Genomic DNA, 18893 nt, shown 5'->3' with positions numbered 1-18893 from the left:
GTTGGACTTTCACAAGGAGTGCACTGAGGCTGGAGTCAGTGCATCAAGAGGCCACCACACACAGACGGATCCTGGACATGGGCTTCAATTGTCATATACCTCTTGTCAATTCGCTCTTGAACAACAAACATCAGAAGCGCCTTATCTGAGCTAAAGAAAAACAGAACTGGTCTGTTGCTCAGTGATCCAAAGTCGTCTTTTCTGATGAGAGCAACTTTTGCATCTCATTTGGATCCAGAGTCTGGAGGAACAATGGAGAGGCACACACTGCAAGATGCTTGAAGTCCAGTGTGAAGTTTCCACAGTCTGTGTTGATTTGGGGAGCTATGTCATCTGCTGGTGTTGGTCCACTGTGCTTCATTAAGTCCAGGGTCAACACAGCCATCTACCAGGAGATTTTGGAGCACTTCATGCTTCCTTCCACAGATGAGCTTTATGGGGATGCTGACTTCATTTTCCAGCAGGACTTGGCACCTGCCCACACTGCCAAAAGCACCAAAACCTGGTTCAATGACCGTGGGATTACTGTGCTTGATTGGCCAGCAAACTCGCCTGACCTGAACCCCATAGAGAATCTATGGGGCATTGCCAAGAGAAAGATGAGAGACATGAGACCGAACAATGCAGAAGAGCTGAAGGCCGGTATTGAAGTATCCTGGTCTTCCAGAACACCTCAGCAGTGCCACAGGCTGATAGCTTCCATGCCACGCCGCATTGAGGCAGTAATTGCTGCAAAAGGGGCCCAAACCAAGGACTGTGTACATATGCATGCTTATACTTTTCAGAGGTCCAATATTATTCTATGTACAATCTTTGTTTTATTGATTGCATGTAATATTCTAATTTTCTGAGATTGTGGATTTGGGGTTTTCATGAGCTGTAAACCATAATCATCTTAATTATGACAAATCACAGCTTGAACTATCTTGCTTTGCATGTGATGAGTCTATCACATATATTAGGTTCACCTTTTAAGTTGCATTACTGAAATAAATGAACTTTTGCATGATATTCTAATTTTTTGAGTTTCACCTGTATTTTCTGGATCAAAAATACCTAAAAACAACTCAAGATTGAAAAGTTTTATCTGAAAGTGCATTTCAGAGCAGCGGTCACAGAAGTGGAGTTGGGCGGATTTGCATGCTCACCTGCCACTTGTGCGGCACGGTTCTGAAAGGGCCGCAACATGGTAGTGGGACGCAGTCCAGGGTTGGGGACCCCTGTTTCAGAGAATGGGCTTTATCTATAATCAACAATTTAATCCAAAGTAATCATCTAACTGCCTCATGAATTCTAAAAAAAAAAATCTGGGCCTAAGAGACAAATTACATGTGCATAGTTCTCCTGCAGATGAATATTAATCTTTCAAAATTTGTAAGAAGTATTGCAATGTAATATCAGAAAGCTTTATTTTACCTCATTTAAATGCAGTCTAAGGTAACCTAATCAGCTTAAAACCCTTTTTGTTTACAGTTCTTTATTATTTAAATTATGCTAATTAACCTGACAAATGAAGAGAAAAAATATTCAAGGAAAAGTAAGATCTTCCATACCACAAATAAGAATCTCAAATTGGGCACCGCTTAATCTTGAGGTGACACCTCCCTCTAGTATACTAAAAAAACACAATAAATTCATCTTTCAGGTTGCCCTACCTTGAATGAGGCATATTAAGTACTAAACTGAGGAACTTAATATTAAAATAAGGCAGTAGGACATCTATCAAGAAACTGGTTCATGTTCACCAAGAGTCACCAGTAGTCAATTAGAGGAGACATTTCTCTTTTTAAAACAAAAATTTCTTCCAAAACTAGCAGAAGCCAGGATCTATTTGTCCTAAATGGAGATTTAATTATTAATTAATTGTGGAATTAGCTGATTTCAGAAGTATCAGAAGTTTGTTATACAAAAATCTGGTTATTCTAAGGATAAACATAGGACATTCCTTAATTACAAAATGGATGAGCATGTTAAGATATTAGTGCGTTGTATAAAATTTTACAATCAGAAGAGATATCTGAAGATGAAGACAGGTTTATTTTACAATGTGTCACAAATGTGTGAATATAAGACCATCTACTACAGTGATTATAGCAGCATGTGTGGGGAGGGGAACATGGAGGCACCATAATGACGTAACCATATCACCCATAATGATGCAAGCCCCACCCATTTTCTGTGTGGAGTGTCATGTAACCTGCCTGCCCCAAAGTAGGACTTGTGATGCAGCACTGTGATGCTTTCTTCCTTCTGATTTAGTGGTGAGATCCTGCAGATGTTGCTCTAGTACTGTATCTAGAATAGAAAATCTGATTTTTTTGTTGCAGCATTATTGGAAAATGTGATGTGTTCTCCCTTTCTCAATGATTATTTTTGCTTAAGGATTGAGACGCTAATGGTATATACTTATTTCTTCATCACCTGGACATTGTAAACTTTGATAATGTACTTTCAGGTGATTGAAATAGAGAAGAAATAGCTACAATTCAAACCTGTTTGCTCTGCTGTTTGGTTTACTCAGAACCATAGCACTTATCACATTTCGAACTGTTTCGTTGGAACAATTGAACTGGAGAAACATAATACACTTTCCTATGGTTTGTGCAAAAGGGAATTAATTTTTAGGTCCAAAAGAACATTAATCCCATCATATTTTCATTGAATATACAGAACTGAGGGTTTGAAAACTGGGCTTCAAATCCAAAAATAGATGTACTGGTCATTAAATGAAAAAGCTTTATTGACAATGGAATTCTTGACTCCAAGAATAATATGATCCTCCTGCGGGTCAGGCAATCTGATTCATATATTGAAACAGTAAGAAGCTACTCATATTATGGGTATCTCAGATAGTGGGGAAGTGAGTATTTTTTTTTCTAGTCTTGTGGTTAAATTGAGAAAGGAAGGAAATGCATACAGTAGCTCAGTCTCGCTCAATCAATTTTCCTCTTAGGTTTGGAAATCCCTGCAAAATATTATGTCTAATCACTCTGCAGTTCCAGTCAACTTAGCATTTCCTTTGGGAGTTTGTTCAGAAAAGTTAATTGCTTATACTCGGATTCAGTCAGAAATCTATATGGATTTGCTTTTTCCAAACTAATAGAAGAAATGTCCCAATCATTCATCCAGCCACACTTTGTTGGCAAACAAAAGAGAAATAAAATTTGTCAATTGTAAGATACTAATAGCATGCTTTTGATGTTATGAAAGAAAGCAACTATTTGATTCATAATTTTCTTTCTTGGGTTTTGAAAATCGCTTATTTTGCTGCCATTTTGGCACTTCTAAAAGTGAAATCTGCTAATTTGGAACATGATTCTGAGTCTGGCTCTCAGAATGTTGCAACCAGATGTATCAACTTTTTAATAGAGAATCTATCCTTTGGTTCAAATCCAAACTATTGAGCAGAAAAACATTCAAAGAAGAACAATGTTTTCAAGTTTGTTGAGTAAATATTTGTAAGGTGTTCTTAGACAGTGTAGGTGTGAAATTAGGTGCAAAGAATAGAGAAAAGATTACATCTGTGGTAAAATCTCTATAGAATACAGCTTGGACTTCAAATTCTTGTATACATTTGCCTTCACATGTGATCTTAGGACTATCTCTTGCACCACTTGGAATGATCCTGAAAGTGATGGCTGTTACCAAAGTATCAACAGAGATACTTTGAGCATTTCTAGAAAAACATAGAATTCTTTGGATAATTTATGAACTTGCTTTTTTTAACAAAAGACCCAAGGTCAATATACTGTTACAAAGTATCCTGGGATTAAAAGTTTTTATTGTATGAGGGTCACTGTTATTTTTTTAGAGGAGTTTAAGAGCAATAGTGGGAGGGATGATGATTTAAATGAACCATGCTGGCGATTTTTTCTTATGTTTTTTTTTTTAATATGTAGATCTTTATTTTTTAACTTGTATTAGGTTCATTTTAGTGATGTTTTGTGCTGATGTTTTCATGGGCTTCTTATAAAAATTGCAGAAAATATCACCATCAGCTTCAATAATTACAGCTGGTGGAAGCTATGGTGCGTTTAAAATATGGACTTAGGAGTACATGTGGCTTTCAGGCTGCAGACTACTTATCTTTAATTTAAAAACAGACAAACAAACCTTATAAAAAGTCTGCACTGTTCTCCTTTTGGTAAAAATGCTTAATTTAAAAATGAATTGTGATATGGGGCACGGACTGTTAATAAAGATTGTTGTTTGAAAATTAAGAAATAAGTGAAGAACTTGTATTTACATAGATAGAATTTCATTTGCCTTCTCTTGATTATCAAACTATGCTTTGTTTAGCCAAGGAAAAGTATACGTTTTATTTAGGTCTTTTGTCAGGAAATTTTACACAAATATACAACTAAATTTCCTTCAAATACACCAATTATGGTGCAATACGCTTAGTATCAATGGTGTGTAATCACTAATGGAAGGAGTTCTTTTATTTCTTTTCTTTAAATGTTACTTTGGCCAGCCTTATTTTTAATCCTTGACGCAAAATAGGTAAAGGCAGTAAGTGTGTGTATGTGTGTGTGTGAGGAGAGAGAGAGAGAGAGAGGAGATACACACATATACTGGTTTGAACTATTGGCACATACCAGTTCACTTTGTAGAGCCCTTTGAAAAAGTCTTAGGAAAGAAGCCAGACTAAAACGATACATGTTATTAATTTTGGACAAGTCAGAAATAATAAAATACATCTTGCTTCCACTTTCAGCCAGAGTGAGATATGCATCCCTTTCCTGAAAATAAAGATTAAATGTTAGAGCTCTATTGCCACCTATTGGAGATGTATACACAAAATGAAATTAAAAATACAAATAATATACAACAATTCAATAGAATAGAAGGTACTTTATCAATGTCAACATGCATTCATGTGTGCATATGACAAAGCAAAATATTTGTTTTGTTAGGCATCCAGTTCTAGCCAAATGAGCAATCATCCTTGCCCCAGTAATGACTTATAGCATCTTAGAAGCTGGAAGAAGTGATAGGATGCACAAGAATCTATTATATTTCTACATCATTTACAATGGCCAATATTGGCTATAATCCACTATAGATAAAAACAGACAGTAATAAAAATGTAGACACATATATGAATCCTAGTAATTGAAACCTGTAACTATATGTGCTCCATGTGCAGCCATCCTTGGAAACAACTTGAAAAGGCAGTTAGTACAAAATTACAGCAGTTATTGTTGGTAAGATGCCATTGCCCATGTACAGCAAGTTCCTGCATTGATTACTAGTAAATGTCTGGGCCCAAATCTAAGTACTGGTCATTATCTTCAATACTTTACTCAGTGTACCACTGGGATAGACTGTATAAGGCTGGCTAAACTGAATCTGTCCATTTGGTCCAGACATTTAGAGAAGGGCTGCCAACAGTACTTACCTGCTGAGTGGTACATGGGTATGAAAAAGATGTGTGAAGAAAAAAACCTTTTCTGTTATAGTTCCTACCCACTGCAACTTTTCCCATTGGTGGTATGTGCAGCATTAAACCTCCTGGAATTATGTAAGCATGTTAAAATCCATTATGCCTTGATTGTCAGATGTCATCATATGAAATCAAATGAAATTGTACTAGGATTATTTGGATATACCTTACTTATATGTTTCTTTTTTTCTGCTGTTCATCAACAGACTCTTTTGGGATTGAGATGGGCTATAAATTTTATTAAATAAATAACAGTCATGATGCAAATGCTGGCATTCTATACTACTGCTTCAACAATGGCACAAATATTTAAATCATGGTATTTGAATGATAATATTATCACATAGAATATATTAGTGGCCTCCTCCCATAGGTTCCTGCCCTGTTCCTGTTCCAGTTTTCAGACTTAAAATATAACTGCTGAAAAACCATTTAAGCAACCAGGAAAGAAAACAGATGGGAATGTATAACATAGGAGTGAGCTGGTAATTTAGTGTTGGGCTATTTATGGAAAACCACTTTAAAATTCCAAAGTGCTTAAAATGCCATCTGTGATTTGGCATGTGGATTTTCTATCATAACCAAGTCTAAAATATAACTGGATGTACCCCAAACCCTCAAAAGAAATTTTGCACTGCTCTTGCTAGATATGTACTCAGGAACTATTTGTGAATTTATCCACTGTACTTTCATTGAACTCTGAAATTTCACAACTAAATCATTATATTGCAAGAACTATGGGAAAAGATTGATTCTCACGCTTCCCATTAACCTGCAGGTTCCTATTAATTGAGAAATTTATCTACTAATACATAAATTGTATTATATTGTAGCAAGTCAAGACTTAATGGATCACTTCCTGATAGATAATACAGTGAGGCAGGCATTAAGAGAAAAACAGCTCTTGATAGTTGGATAAAATAAAAAGAGAGAAAGAAAAAGGTGATAGATTATATAAAAGGAAAAGGCACTAGCATCTTTGTGATAAATTAACCAGTTTACATATAACCATGAATGAGAACTATTCTTGACCTGCCTTTTTATAGAGGAAAAAAATTACATTCTGTATTAAATCTTTCTAGTAGGTTAGTAAACTTTTAATTGTTTAAAACAGAGTTCCCCAACCTTTTTGGCTTTGTGGCTGGGCAGAGGGAGAAAGGGGATGGATCTGCATTAGCGGGCAGTAAGCATGTGCGCACAGCTCCATTTGCACAAGCAGTGTGCCAAATGGAGTGCGTGACTGCACGTGCACGCACTCACCCACACACACTTGCCCACTGTTTCCGTGACTTGATCGCCAATAGCTCATGGCCCAACTAGTGGGCCACAGCCCAGAGTTTGAGGACCCTTAGTTTAAAATGATTGTTTATACTATTTGCAACTATTAGCTGCTGATTCAGTTCTACAGAGGAATTATTGAGTCAATCATCTGCACCTCTATAACTGTCTGGTTTGGTTCTGCAACCCAATAGGACAGACACAGACTTCAGAGGATAATTAGGACTGCAGAAAAAACAATTACTACCCACCTGCCCTCAATCGAGGACCTGTATACTGCACAAGTCAAAAAGAAGGCTGTGAAAATATTTACAGACCCCTCACATCCCGGACATAAACTGTTTCAACTCCTTCCCTCAAAGTGATGCTATAGAGCATTGCACACCAGAACAACTAGACACAAGAACAGTTTTTTCCCAAAAGCCAACACTCTGCTAAACAAATAATTCCCTCAACACTGTTCAACTATTTACAAAGTGTGCACTACTATTACTGTTAATCTTCTCATCACTCATCACCCATCCCCTCCCACTTGTGATTGTAGGACTGTAACTTTGTCACTTCTGTCCTTACAATTTATATTGGCTGTTTCCTGGTATGTTTTGATTGCTGATTGTACCCTATGACTATCATTAAGTGTTGTACATTATGACTCTTGATTCTTAATGAATGTATCTTTTCTTTATGTATACTGAGAGTATTTACACCAAGACAAATTCCTTGTGTGTCCAATCACACTTGGCCAATAAAAGTATTCTATTCTATTGCAAGTAATTATCAATAAAGGAGACAGTCTGGCTCTCTTGCGCCCTTGCAGAAGTCAAACCCAGGATGACACTCAGCAAAGAGAAACCTGGGTATCTTGGATATGTGATACAAGTGGACAGTAGGTTATTTTGTTTGATAAAGATGAGAAACATAGGATAGAAAGACAATTGATAAGACAGATGGAAAGCATCCAAAAAATATTAGAATTAAAACAAGTTACTTTAAGAGAGAAGTAGATACAGTACCATAAAGTCAGCAAGAATCAAGCCTGACTTGATCACTTTTAACTGAAGTTCAACCATTAGATAAACTGTCAGGATGGATTAGACATTTTGGACCTCTATCTGACTTGAAAGCCCTAATATCCTCTGCCATCTACATTTCATTTTTCCTTATATTTTCCCAGTTGTTTCTACCCACCCAGTTCAGTCTGGCAGGTTGGGAATGTTATGGATATCATTATTCAAAGATTGTCAGCTACTGAGGACTAGAATATGTGGTTTCTTTGTTATAGCCTCTGCTGGATGAGTCTAATCCTGTTGGCTTTTCATAAGGCCAGGAAGACCTGGTTATGTGCCTGAGCCCCAAATTTGGATAGGGCCCTATTTTGGGGTGCATTAACATCCTTGGCATTAACATCCGTGACCATTTTCTATTGCTTTAATCATTTTAATTTGTGTTTATGTTTTTATGATATGCACTGCCCAGTCACTTATTGTGATGGGTAGCTATAGAAATCAAATAAATAATATTTAGAAAAAAGTTAATAGTTTTAGATTTTATTCTTTATGAGCAAGAGAAACAGAAATACTTAACATGTGTACCTAAAAGCCTGGTTGTTGTTGTTTTTTAACTCACAGACATTTGTGATAGGTTGCTCCAATTAATATATGTTATTTGGTATATGAAGGAAGCTAATCAGGAAAACCTTATCTTTTCAATTGTCTTTCAAACCTATAGATGCGTACCGGATGTAATAAGAAAAAATAAAACCATTCATGTTCGTCCGGAGCAGAACTTCAGTTATATTATTTGCCTCATCACTGAAAGCTATCAAAAAAAAAAATGGAATATAGAAACTGTTCAGTACTATACAGCATCTAATGACTCATCTTGCAATATGTTCTCCACTGAAATCACCATAACTTAGAAGTGCCTTTTTCTGGATGTGTCATACAAATGGATTACTTTGAAACAGACTGTTTGATGTTTTTCATGGTGAAATGGTAAAATATTATTTTGATTGATCTTATGCATTTTCAGAATAAGAGATAAAACTGTTTAGGTTGAAAATAACCTAAGGAGACCACAGAAGATTTACTAACAGAGCAGAATCCAGTTCTTGAATTTATTAATCCATTGGAAGCTAGAATAAAACATGTTATTTAACTAATATATCCTCTAATCAAACCAAATACCTACCTGATCAAGGGAAATCTGAAGTCTATAAAACTCAACAAGAGATTCCTGGATGAGGGCACTACTTGCTTTAGTTTGATTTAGAGATTCAATCAGATCCTTATTTTCAAGTATATTTCCCTTACAAGTTGCAAGAGTCTGCAACAAAAAAAATTCTTTCAATTTTTGGAATGCTTTAAATTGTAGACAGATAACAAAGATATTCAAATCCACATTGTCTGAATGCATCACAATTGGTTAATATGTCATATCTTTCAAATGCTCCAACTTCCTTTAATTAGGCCCCAAAGGTGCTTTTTTCAAGAGGCAACTGGACTTTCTGGTTTTTCTTTAAAGACGTTTCGCTTCTCTCCAAGAAGCTTCTTCAGCTCTGACTGGATGGTGGGGAATTACAGTTCTTGATGCAGAGTTCAGACTGAATTCTTCAATCAGAGCAGAAGAAGCTTCTTGGATGAGAAGGGAAACATCTTCAAAGAAAAACCAGAAAGTCCAGTTGCCTCTTGAAAAAAGCACCTTTGGGACAACCATGACCTGGATGACTGAGAATCTCCATAGATATTCCATTTTGTGGAGAGATACAGAACAATATACTAAATGTAAGAATTCTTCCTGCTCTCTTCCAAAATTCAGCATTACCTGTATCTAAAGCAACACTGATCATATTTTGAATTTATGTTTATCTTAAGCATAATCAAAATTAATCCTACTAATTTCTCATAATTTCTGACTTGAAATTTCAAACATAAAAAAAACCCAACAAGCTCACAATACCCATAGAAGTTTTAAAACATCACACTATGTAATCATTTCAATAAACCAGGCCATTTAAAAAAAATCATTGTATATGGTATGTCTTATGAAAACATTGACCATGAGCTATGCCAAAGAAACGTTATATACTCATATAGTAAGAGGGTGACTGAATGCTTTTTGAATTCTTCTAGGCTCTTTATAGGCAGTGACTACATGCTCAGGTGCAATGTGGATGCACAGGACAAGGTAGGGCGGGGGGTCACACGTGCAGGCACAGGGGGGTGGGGCAAGTGGGAGGGGGGTCACGCACGCATTGCATTATTGGTGCAGGCACACATGTGCACGCTATCGCACGTACACATGCACACTTTCGGCATGTAACGACAAAAAGGTTAGCATCACTGGGCTAGGGCGTGTCAAATTTTTCAACTTTCAATTTCCGAACATTAGGGGTGCTGAAAAGTTGTAACTTGCCGTGGGGATTGTAAAGGTATTTTGGTTACTTTATCATAATATAATTTAGATGTGCTTGACAAGTAACTCCATAAATCTCGTAACTTTTTAATATTTTGTTTGTTTCTGCTCCCATTTAATTGGGAAGAAAGAAAGAAAAGAACTTAGAATGATGCAGTCCCGAACATTCTAGACCATGATCCAATTGTCTCTTCCATAATTTGCAGTGTAGGAATTTGGGAAATGTTTTAATCAACAACCCTATCCAGATCCGGCCTAATGCTGAAGTTGATTTTTCCTTTGCCGACATCGTCTCACACCAAATTTGATCCTTTTCTGTTTAGTTTCCAGAGAATTAGCTGACTGACAGACAAAGTATGACAGTTCTTTACATCATTTCTTTCCAATATTTTGCTAGCTTAGAAAGAATAATAAACCAGCACTTTTCATCTTGAAGGGTTTAAAATGCATTTGCAAGTGTAACAAGTTACAAAAGAATTCACGGCAAAATGAAAAATGTCACGGCCTTTAAAAATATTTCCAGTTCCAACTACTTTTTGAAACAATAAATTTTGAGTGCAACAGCATTTCATCCTAAAAGCTAACAATTGCTAGATTTTGCCTATAAAATTACTAATTGTATAATTTCATGCATTTAAATATTTCCACATAATAAAAAAGAAACATTTACAGTACTTTTTCATGTAAAATGTCAGAGCTGTTTCAAACCCTTTGAAATAGTGATTTCAAAATATGCCCGACTGTGTGCAAAGTACTTAAAGGAAATGTTACAGCAGTTGTGTGTTTTTCTAGGTTCATCCAATTTCTTTGGAAATTGTTCTCAGCTATGTGCCTGCAACCAAGTTCACTTTTCTAGGGGATAAAAGGAAGTGCAGTGGCTCTGCACAGGTGCAAAGATAATTGGGAGTAGTTTCCAAAGTAGCTACACAGGCCTGGAAAGTCACAGATGCTTTAATGAATGTTGTGCAACCTCATTGGTGCAAGGAGATTTTAAGCTTGGGTTAATATGTCTCTGGGAAGTAAACAGGAAGAGGACAGCATTCCTTGAATCTTCAGAAAAATGGGAGGACACCAGGAGTATGATTCAACCAGTGTAACAATCAGTTTGGTGAGTGTGCGCTTTGCATTTGAAAAATGGCCATTTTTTAGCTCTAATACTTCTACTGCAGCTCCAGTGAGTAAATCAGCTGAGGTGCAGCAATCAGCTGAGCTGCAAAACACAGAAATAAAGGACTAGGGCAGGGGCAAGTGGGCGGGACCAAACCATCACCATAACTACTGGTTTGCCCGAACCAGTAGAATCCCATCCCTGGAAGACACCATCTAATATACTTTGGTGAGATTTTCAGAACAGGAAAAAAACAGGAGAAAATTCCTTGAATCTTTCATAGATGAAGCGCTTATCTGAAGTATTCAGAAAAAAAAAATCAGGAAATGCAAAGACAACTGCAGTTTTAATCTCCTCAATAACAAGCAGTTTATTAGAGGATGAAACATCTCCAAAAAAAACCCCAGACTGAACCTGGATGGCTCCTTGCAATAAACAAAGTTCGATAAAAATGTTCATATGACATTGATACCTCTTACCTCCAAAAGAGATTCTTCAAGTTTTGCCAGCTGTATTTTCTTTTCTTTTTCCTGCTGTAATAATTTTGTTTTTTGTTCTTCTAAATCTGGCTTTTCATGTTGGATAGTCAAAGCTAAAAGCTGGAAGGCCAAGATATTTTTGAGAAGACAGAAAAGTACATAAGCATTATTTGTTTAGTATTTATATAGCCTTCCATCTTATGTTATCATAAACCTAGGCAGCTTACAAACAATAATAAAACAATAAAAAGCACAAAACCAATATTAAAATTCCTAGCGTCCCTAAAGACAACAAATATTTCATGTCCAACAAAAAAACTTTCCTCAGCTCCAGCCAATGCACTACTCTAATGGCTACAGGAAAATCTTAGTCTTTCAGGCTTTATAGAAGACCAGAACAGTGGGAGCTGGATGGTTCTTCCTACTCCACCGCACCTAATAATAATAGGAAGATATAACAGGAAGATCTCCTCAGAGAGAGGGAATCCCACAACTAAGCTGGAAATTGTCCTTACTGCTGTTTTAAGCAACTTAATACTTCCTTTTTTACGCATTTCACATCCAAATATGTCTTTTGTAAAGAGACAGTTTTCCTCCCACAGGTTGTTCCAATGAAATCCCATCAATTGCCCTTTCTTGCCTTTCGTTATTCTTCATTCATGCTATTCTAGAGAAATGCCTGACTTATGGGCAGTTCTGGGGGGAAATAGCAGGGGAGCAGAGTACAGTGCAAGGAATGCAAGGAAGCTCTTTTGCTGAAGAACTTTTTCATTCCTACTGCTCTCAAGCCAACTTATTTTCCTGTATATTTCAATAAATTTTAAGAGCATGAAATTTAATAATGCCCCAAATATACATCCGTAAAAATAGGGTAAGCCTTGGAGAAGGCGGAGCCACGTTGCTGCGATACAGCTGCAATCTTGGGGCTCTGAGATTGCAGCTGATATCTTCGTCCCTGGTCGGTCCTATGGATCTAAATCGTCCCGTAGAGACGATGATTGTAAGGGGCGCGTTCTGCTGATCCCAGGGACATCGCAAAGTCCCTGGCTGATCCAGAAGAAGCCCTTTTACCATCGGCGGAGAGGCAGCCCCCTTGGCTGCTGAAGCTGTGGCAGCTCCGGAAGAGAGAGAACGTGCATCGGCTGGTGAGAATTTTTTTTTTTGGGAATTCAAGGACACTCTAAAATGAGAAGAATCCTGTAAGACTTAGGACAAAAACTGATGGAACTGATTTAGCGGCGATTTCTTAGAGAGAATGTCAAATTGAGGCTTGGCTTTTTACTTTTACTTTTGTTTTCATTGAACTTCTATTGTGATCTAGTAACTGTAACTAGACTGGTTTCTCCTTTTATATTTATCTAATTTTTCTTTCTTTTTCTCCTTTTGAGAATAGAGGCTCCCTTTAGTAATTTTTTTTTCTTTTAAATATATATATATACATGTATATTTCCCTCTTTTTCCTAGGCTTTTGGGGAAAGAAGGGGGAGTGGACTAAAGAAACTTTGTAACACTGCCAACTAGAGGCCTGAAAATACTTTATTGAAAGTTGAAAAAGCTGTGAAGGAATTCTTTCTCAAGGACACTGGAACTTGATTAGATAGAGGGAAGAACACCGGAGAATGTTTTAACAGGTGTTCTTTGAAACTTCTATTATTGAGTGCTTGAAGTTTGGCTTTGGAATTTGTGGAGAAGCCATAATAAGAGCCTTGGATAACTAAATAAGATGCAGTGTGTTCTTTTTCTTATCTTTCTTTAGCTGTTTCATCCCTCCTCCTCAATCCCATAGTATTTTGTAATATTTGTATATTCTATTTTCTTTTTCTTTTTTTTTTTTTTGACTTTATTTTTAATTTTTAAACTTACTTTTTTTTTTTTTAAAGGGAAAGCCTCAGAATAGCTTTTCTTTTTCCTTTTGTTTATTGGGATTTTTGCCTTTTCTATTTTTCATTTTCATTTTTTATTTATTTTTATGGTTATTTTTTTTTATTTTTTGAGATTCTACAATTGGACTAGGGTGTGAAGAACCTGAAGAATTCTTTCTTTTTCCTTTTTTTTTTTTGATCATTGTTTTTTTAATATTATTGGGTCTTACTCTCTCTTTTTTTTTTTTTTACTATTCTTAATTTTTATTTTTGAATCATAATTGGTCATCTTACAATAGGATTAAGGTCTAGAAGAACCTGAAGAATCTCCTTCTTTTTTTTTCTTTTTAATCTTCTTTTTCTCCCTCTCTTTTTAACCCTGGACTCTTTATTTTTTATTGGCTTTTTTTAAAATGTTTTTCTTCTTCCCAATTGGATTATAATTGGCTACCCTACTGATTGGATTAAAGGAGCTTAAAGATCTTGAGTTATTCAAATGAGTAAGAAAACTTTACCTTCTGGCAGTTCAACTTCTGCTCCTGCTTCTCCATCAACTGGAGGACGACTATCAATAATGGCGAAGCAAGATAAAGTACAAATGGATCTAGCAACGATTATACAAGGAATACAAGAACTCAAAATAAGCATTGACCAAAGAACAGAGAGTATTGAACAAAGAATTGCAAAGACTGATGAAAAAATTGAAAACTTTCAACAGATGATGGCAAAACAGGAGGAGAGACTCCAAAAATCGAGGAGAAAGATAAACAAAGAGATGAGACAATTGGAAATATTGTTAGCAAATTAACAACGGTGCAACAAGATATAAATGGGATGTTGAAGTGGGAGATGGATAGGTCAGAATTTTATCTCAGATTTCAAAATATTGAGGAAGAAAAAGGACAGGATTTGGTGGCTGTAATGATAGAAATTCTGGCTGGAGCCTTGGAGATAACAGAGGAAAAGATGATGGACGGAGTAGATGAGATATATCGTGTTTTACAAGATATGCAATGAGGAATAAGCTACCAAGGGAGATTCATGTCAGATTTACTAAGAAGACTATTAAAACACAAATATTACAAGTCGCAAGAGATAAGGGGCTGAAATATAAAGGTAAAGAGATTATGGTTTTAAAACAAGTCCCCAGAAGAGTGAGAGAGATGAGAAGAGAATATCGATTTTTGACCAAAAATTATTGGAAAAAGACGTGAATTATAGATGGTTGATCCCAGAAGGATTAATGTTTATATGGCAAGAACAGAGACACAGAATCGACTCAATTGAGAAAGCAGAAATATTCCACAACAAATTTTTTGGAAGAAGAGAAATAGAGACAGAAAAAGAAACCTTTGCAATTGAGCCTCAAGAAGACCAGATGAGATCGGGAAGGAAGAAGGTGCGGTAGGTGGACAAATGGAGACCAAAGAACAACGTGAAGTAAGATCCACAAGAACTGTTAGACCTAAATATAAAACATAACCATGGAGGAAAAAAATTGATTTCTATGAATATAAATGGATTGAATTCAGCTATTAAAAGAAGAAAAATCTTTCATAAATTAGAGAAGTTAAAATTTGAGATAATTTGCCTACAAGAAGTACATATTAAAAAACAACATCAACGATTATTGGTAAGACCAAAACTGGGGAAAATTTTTACTTCCTTGACTAACTGTAAGAAAAGAGGAGTGGTCCTGTATATTAAAGAAACTATTGTAGCAAAATTGGTTTATACTGATGAAGATGGAAGAGTATTAATGGTTGAAATAGTGGATAACAATATAAAAATATTACTTGTTGCAATCTATGCTCCGAACGATAAACAAGAAGAATTTTATAAAAAGTTACATATGAAATTAATTGGACTGGACCATGTCAATATAATTATGATGGGAGATCTTAATGGAATTGTAGATAATAAATTGGACTATACAGCGACAGCATTAAAACAAAATAGAAAGACTCTCCCTAAATCCTTTTTAAAATGGTAGATGAATTAAATTTAAAAGATATATGGAGAGAAAGAAATGGTAAAACGCAGCAATATACTTTTTATTCAAATAGACATTTATCATGGTCCAGAATAGATATGATTTGGACCTCATCAGAACTAATATCTAACATTCAAGAAATAAATATAGAAACCGGTATATGGGCAGACCATAACCCTATGACAATTAAATGGAAAGGACAAAGAAGAAGATCTAGATGGACATTAAATAACGCTATCTTAAAGGAAAAAGACTTTACACAATGGATGGACAAAGAATTGGCCTTCTTTTTCATTAAAAATAAAAAAGAAGATACTTCAATGCAGAATGTTTGGGATACAATGAAGGCATATGCGAGAGGATTAATAATGGACTATACAAAGAAAAAAAATATTAGGAAGAGGCAAACTATTAAAGCTTTAGAAGATGATTATAAAAAACTGGAAAAAGAATTGCAGAATATGCCACAGAAAAAAGATATTAAATTCAAAATGGATATAATTAAACATAAGATGGGTCAGGCGGAGAAAGAGGAGTTGGCACAAAAAATTAGAAGTGCCAAACAGAACTATTTTGAAGATGCAAATAAACCAGGTAGGTGGCTAGCATACAAATTGAGAAAGGAGAAAGAATCTAGGAGAATAGTACAGTTAATAGATGATAAAGGTCAAATTTGTTATGGTAACAAGGAGAAAAAGATAATTATCCAAGACTTTTATGGACAATTATATAAACAGGAGGATTTTGATGAGGAAAGAATTAAGCTTTATCTACAAAATGCTAACCTACCCAAGATACCTGAAGAGACTGAAAAAATGTTAGAAAGTACCATAACAATGATGGAACTAACGGAAGCACTTAATAGGCAGAATAATGGAAAAGCACCAGGCCCAGATGGGCTCCCGGCAGAATTTTATAAAACATTACAAGAATCGTTGAGCATTCCATTGTTAGAAGTTATGAATGAAGCCATGTTAAATAAGAAAATACCTAAAACATGGTCAGAAGCTTATATCACACTTATTCCAAAAGAAGGGGCTGATCCATCACAAATTAAGAACTACAGACCTATTTCTTTACTGAATGCAGATTACAAAATCTTTGCTTCCATCTTGGCAGAAAGGCTCAAAAGATATCTAAATAACTTTATTCATCCTGACCAGAATGGATTCCTGCCAAGGAGACAAATTAGGGATAATATGAGGGTAATTCTGGACACTTTGGAATATTACGAGGCACACCCTGAAAAACAAATGGCTTTGGTATTTTTAGATGCCCAAAAAGCATTTGATAATGTGAATTGGAGATTCATGTTTTTGTTATTGGAACAGATGGGCTTTGCTAGAAAATTTATTCAAGCAATAGAAGCCATATATGACAAACAAACGGCGAGAGTGATGATAGAGGGAGATTTTACAGATTCTATTAATATAAGAAAAGGCACAAGACAAGGTTGCCCATTATCACCTTTGTTATTTGTATTGACTTTGGAAGTGCTGAATAGAAACATTAGAGAGGATCCAAATATAAAAGGAATGAAAATTAAGAAGGAGGAATTTAAATTACAAGCCTTTGCGGATGATTTGGTTTTTATTTTGGAAGATCCTCTAGGAACAGCTTTAAAGCTACTGGAAAAGATAGAGATTTATGGTGAGATGGCCGGTTTGAAAATAAACAAAGATAAAACAAAGATCTTGACAAAGAATATGTTATTAAAACAAAGAGATGAACTGGCAGATTTATCGAAAATTCAAGTTACGAATAAGGTCAAATATTTGGGGATATATTTGACGTCAAGATGTACTACATTGAAAGAGAATAACTATATCAAACTTAAACAACAGATAGCATCTGATTTGAAAAATGGGAAAATCTACAATTGTCATTGATAGGTAGAATATCAACAATCAAGATGAATATTTTACCCAGAATTTTATATTTATTCCAAACCATACCAATCAGGCTTGGTAAAGATTACTTTGAAGAATTAAATAAAATTGTGTTGAAGTTCATATGGCAAGGTAAGAAAGCCAGAATAAAATTAAAACTCCTGCAAGATGCTAGAATTAGAGGAGGTTTTGGCCTCCCGAATTGGGAGTTGTATTACCAAGCTGCAAATTTAATGTGGGTTAAGGATTGGATAACATTAAGAAAGACTAGATTGTTGACTCTAGAGGGGCATGATTTATTACTGGGATGGCATGCTTTTCTGTGGTATAAGGGAACCAAATCACAGGGCTATTTTAGAAGGCATTATATAAGGGAGTCTTTATGGTTGAATTGGGAGAAAATTAAGAGAAAATGTTATTTGAAAATCCCAGTCTGGTTATCAACTATTGAAGCTTTTTCGTATCCTATAATATATGAGAAGGAACAAACAGTTAGATATGGGGAAATATTGGATGAAAAGAGTGAACTTAAAACAATGCAAAAACTAGAAGAACAAGGCATAAAGATGAATTGGTTTTCATATGCGCAAATACATTCAAGGTATCTTATAGATTCTAAAGTGGAGGGATTTTATGATAAATTGACTGATCTAGACAGGATCTTGACAGGTACTGATGAAAAATGATTAAAAAATTATACACTTATTTGTTGGAAATTTTATTAGAGGAGGAACAAGTTAAAGAAACGATGATTGTTTGGGGGAAGAATTTTGGATATGGGATTGATTTGGAGAATTGGGAAAAATTGTGGTCTCAAAATTATAAATGACAATGTCAACAGCTTATAAAGAAAACTTGTATAAGATGTTTTACAGGTGGCATTTTCCCGACAAGAATTGCAAGAATGTTTAAGAACAAATCTGAAAAATGTTGGAAATGTCATCAGATACCTGGCTCATACTACCATATGTGGTGGACTTGTGAGGACGCTAGAAAATATTGGACTAAAATACGCATATGGTTGGAAAAAATGACAAAGACACATATAGACTTGAAACCAGAGATTTTTTTATTGGGAATCTTACCGGATATATATAATAAAAATTTGAAGTATCTGATTGTAAATATATTAACAGCGGCTAGGATTGTATTTGCTAAGAACTGGAAGAGTGAGAAAATTCCATCAGAAGAAGAAATTATTAAGAAAATATTGGATTGTGCTGAAATGAGCAAATTGACATTTGAAATCAGAGAACAAGAAGATAAACAATTTTATGAAGTTTGGGATCTTTTTTATCAATGGTTAGATAAAACATAATGATAGAATATTCAGATTTAGCATAAAAAAAATTTTTTTTTTCTTAATATTATCTTTATAAAACATTATTAAGGTAGATTTGGTATGATCTTATGATTTATTGCAA

General features: G+C 35.2%; 1 protein-coding gene across 1 annotated transcript in view; it reads right to left on the bottom strand.

The window, feature by feature from the left end:
* DYNC2H1 (dynein cytoplasmic 2 heavy chain 1) overlaps positions 1 to 18893 on the bottom strand; it is a 148631-nt gene that overhangs the window by 54850 nt on the left and 74888 nt on the right. Inside the window, exons 67-69 of the mRNA XM_026706904.2 lie at positions 11726 to 11845; positions 8915 to 9049; positions 4599 to 4742 (exon numbers count right to left, since the gene is read on the bottom strand). Coding sequence (XP_026562689.1) covers positions 4599 to 4742; positions 8915 to 9049; positions 11726 to 11845 — 399 coding nt within the window. The remainder of the gene's footprint in view (positions 1 to 4598; positions 4743 to 8914; positions 9050 to 11725; positions 11846 to 18893) is intronic.

This window comes from Pseudonaja textilis, chromosome 7 (assembly GCF_049901715.1).
Source record: "Pseudonaja textilis isolate UNSWEBS1 chromosome 7, rPseTex1.2, whole genome shotgun sequence".
NCBI lineage: Eukaryota > Metazoa > Chordata > Lepidosauria > Squamata > Elapidae > Pseudonaja > Pseudonaja textilis.
This window is presented reverse-complemented; position numbering and strand designations above follow the sequence as displayed.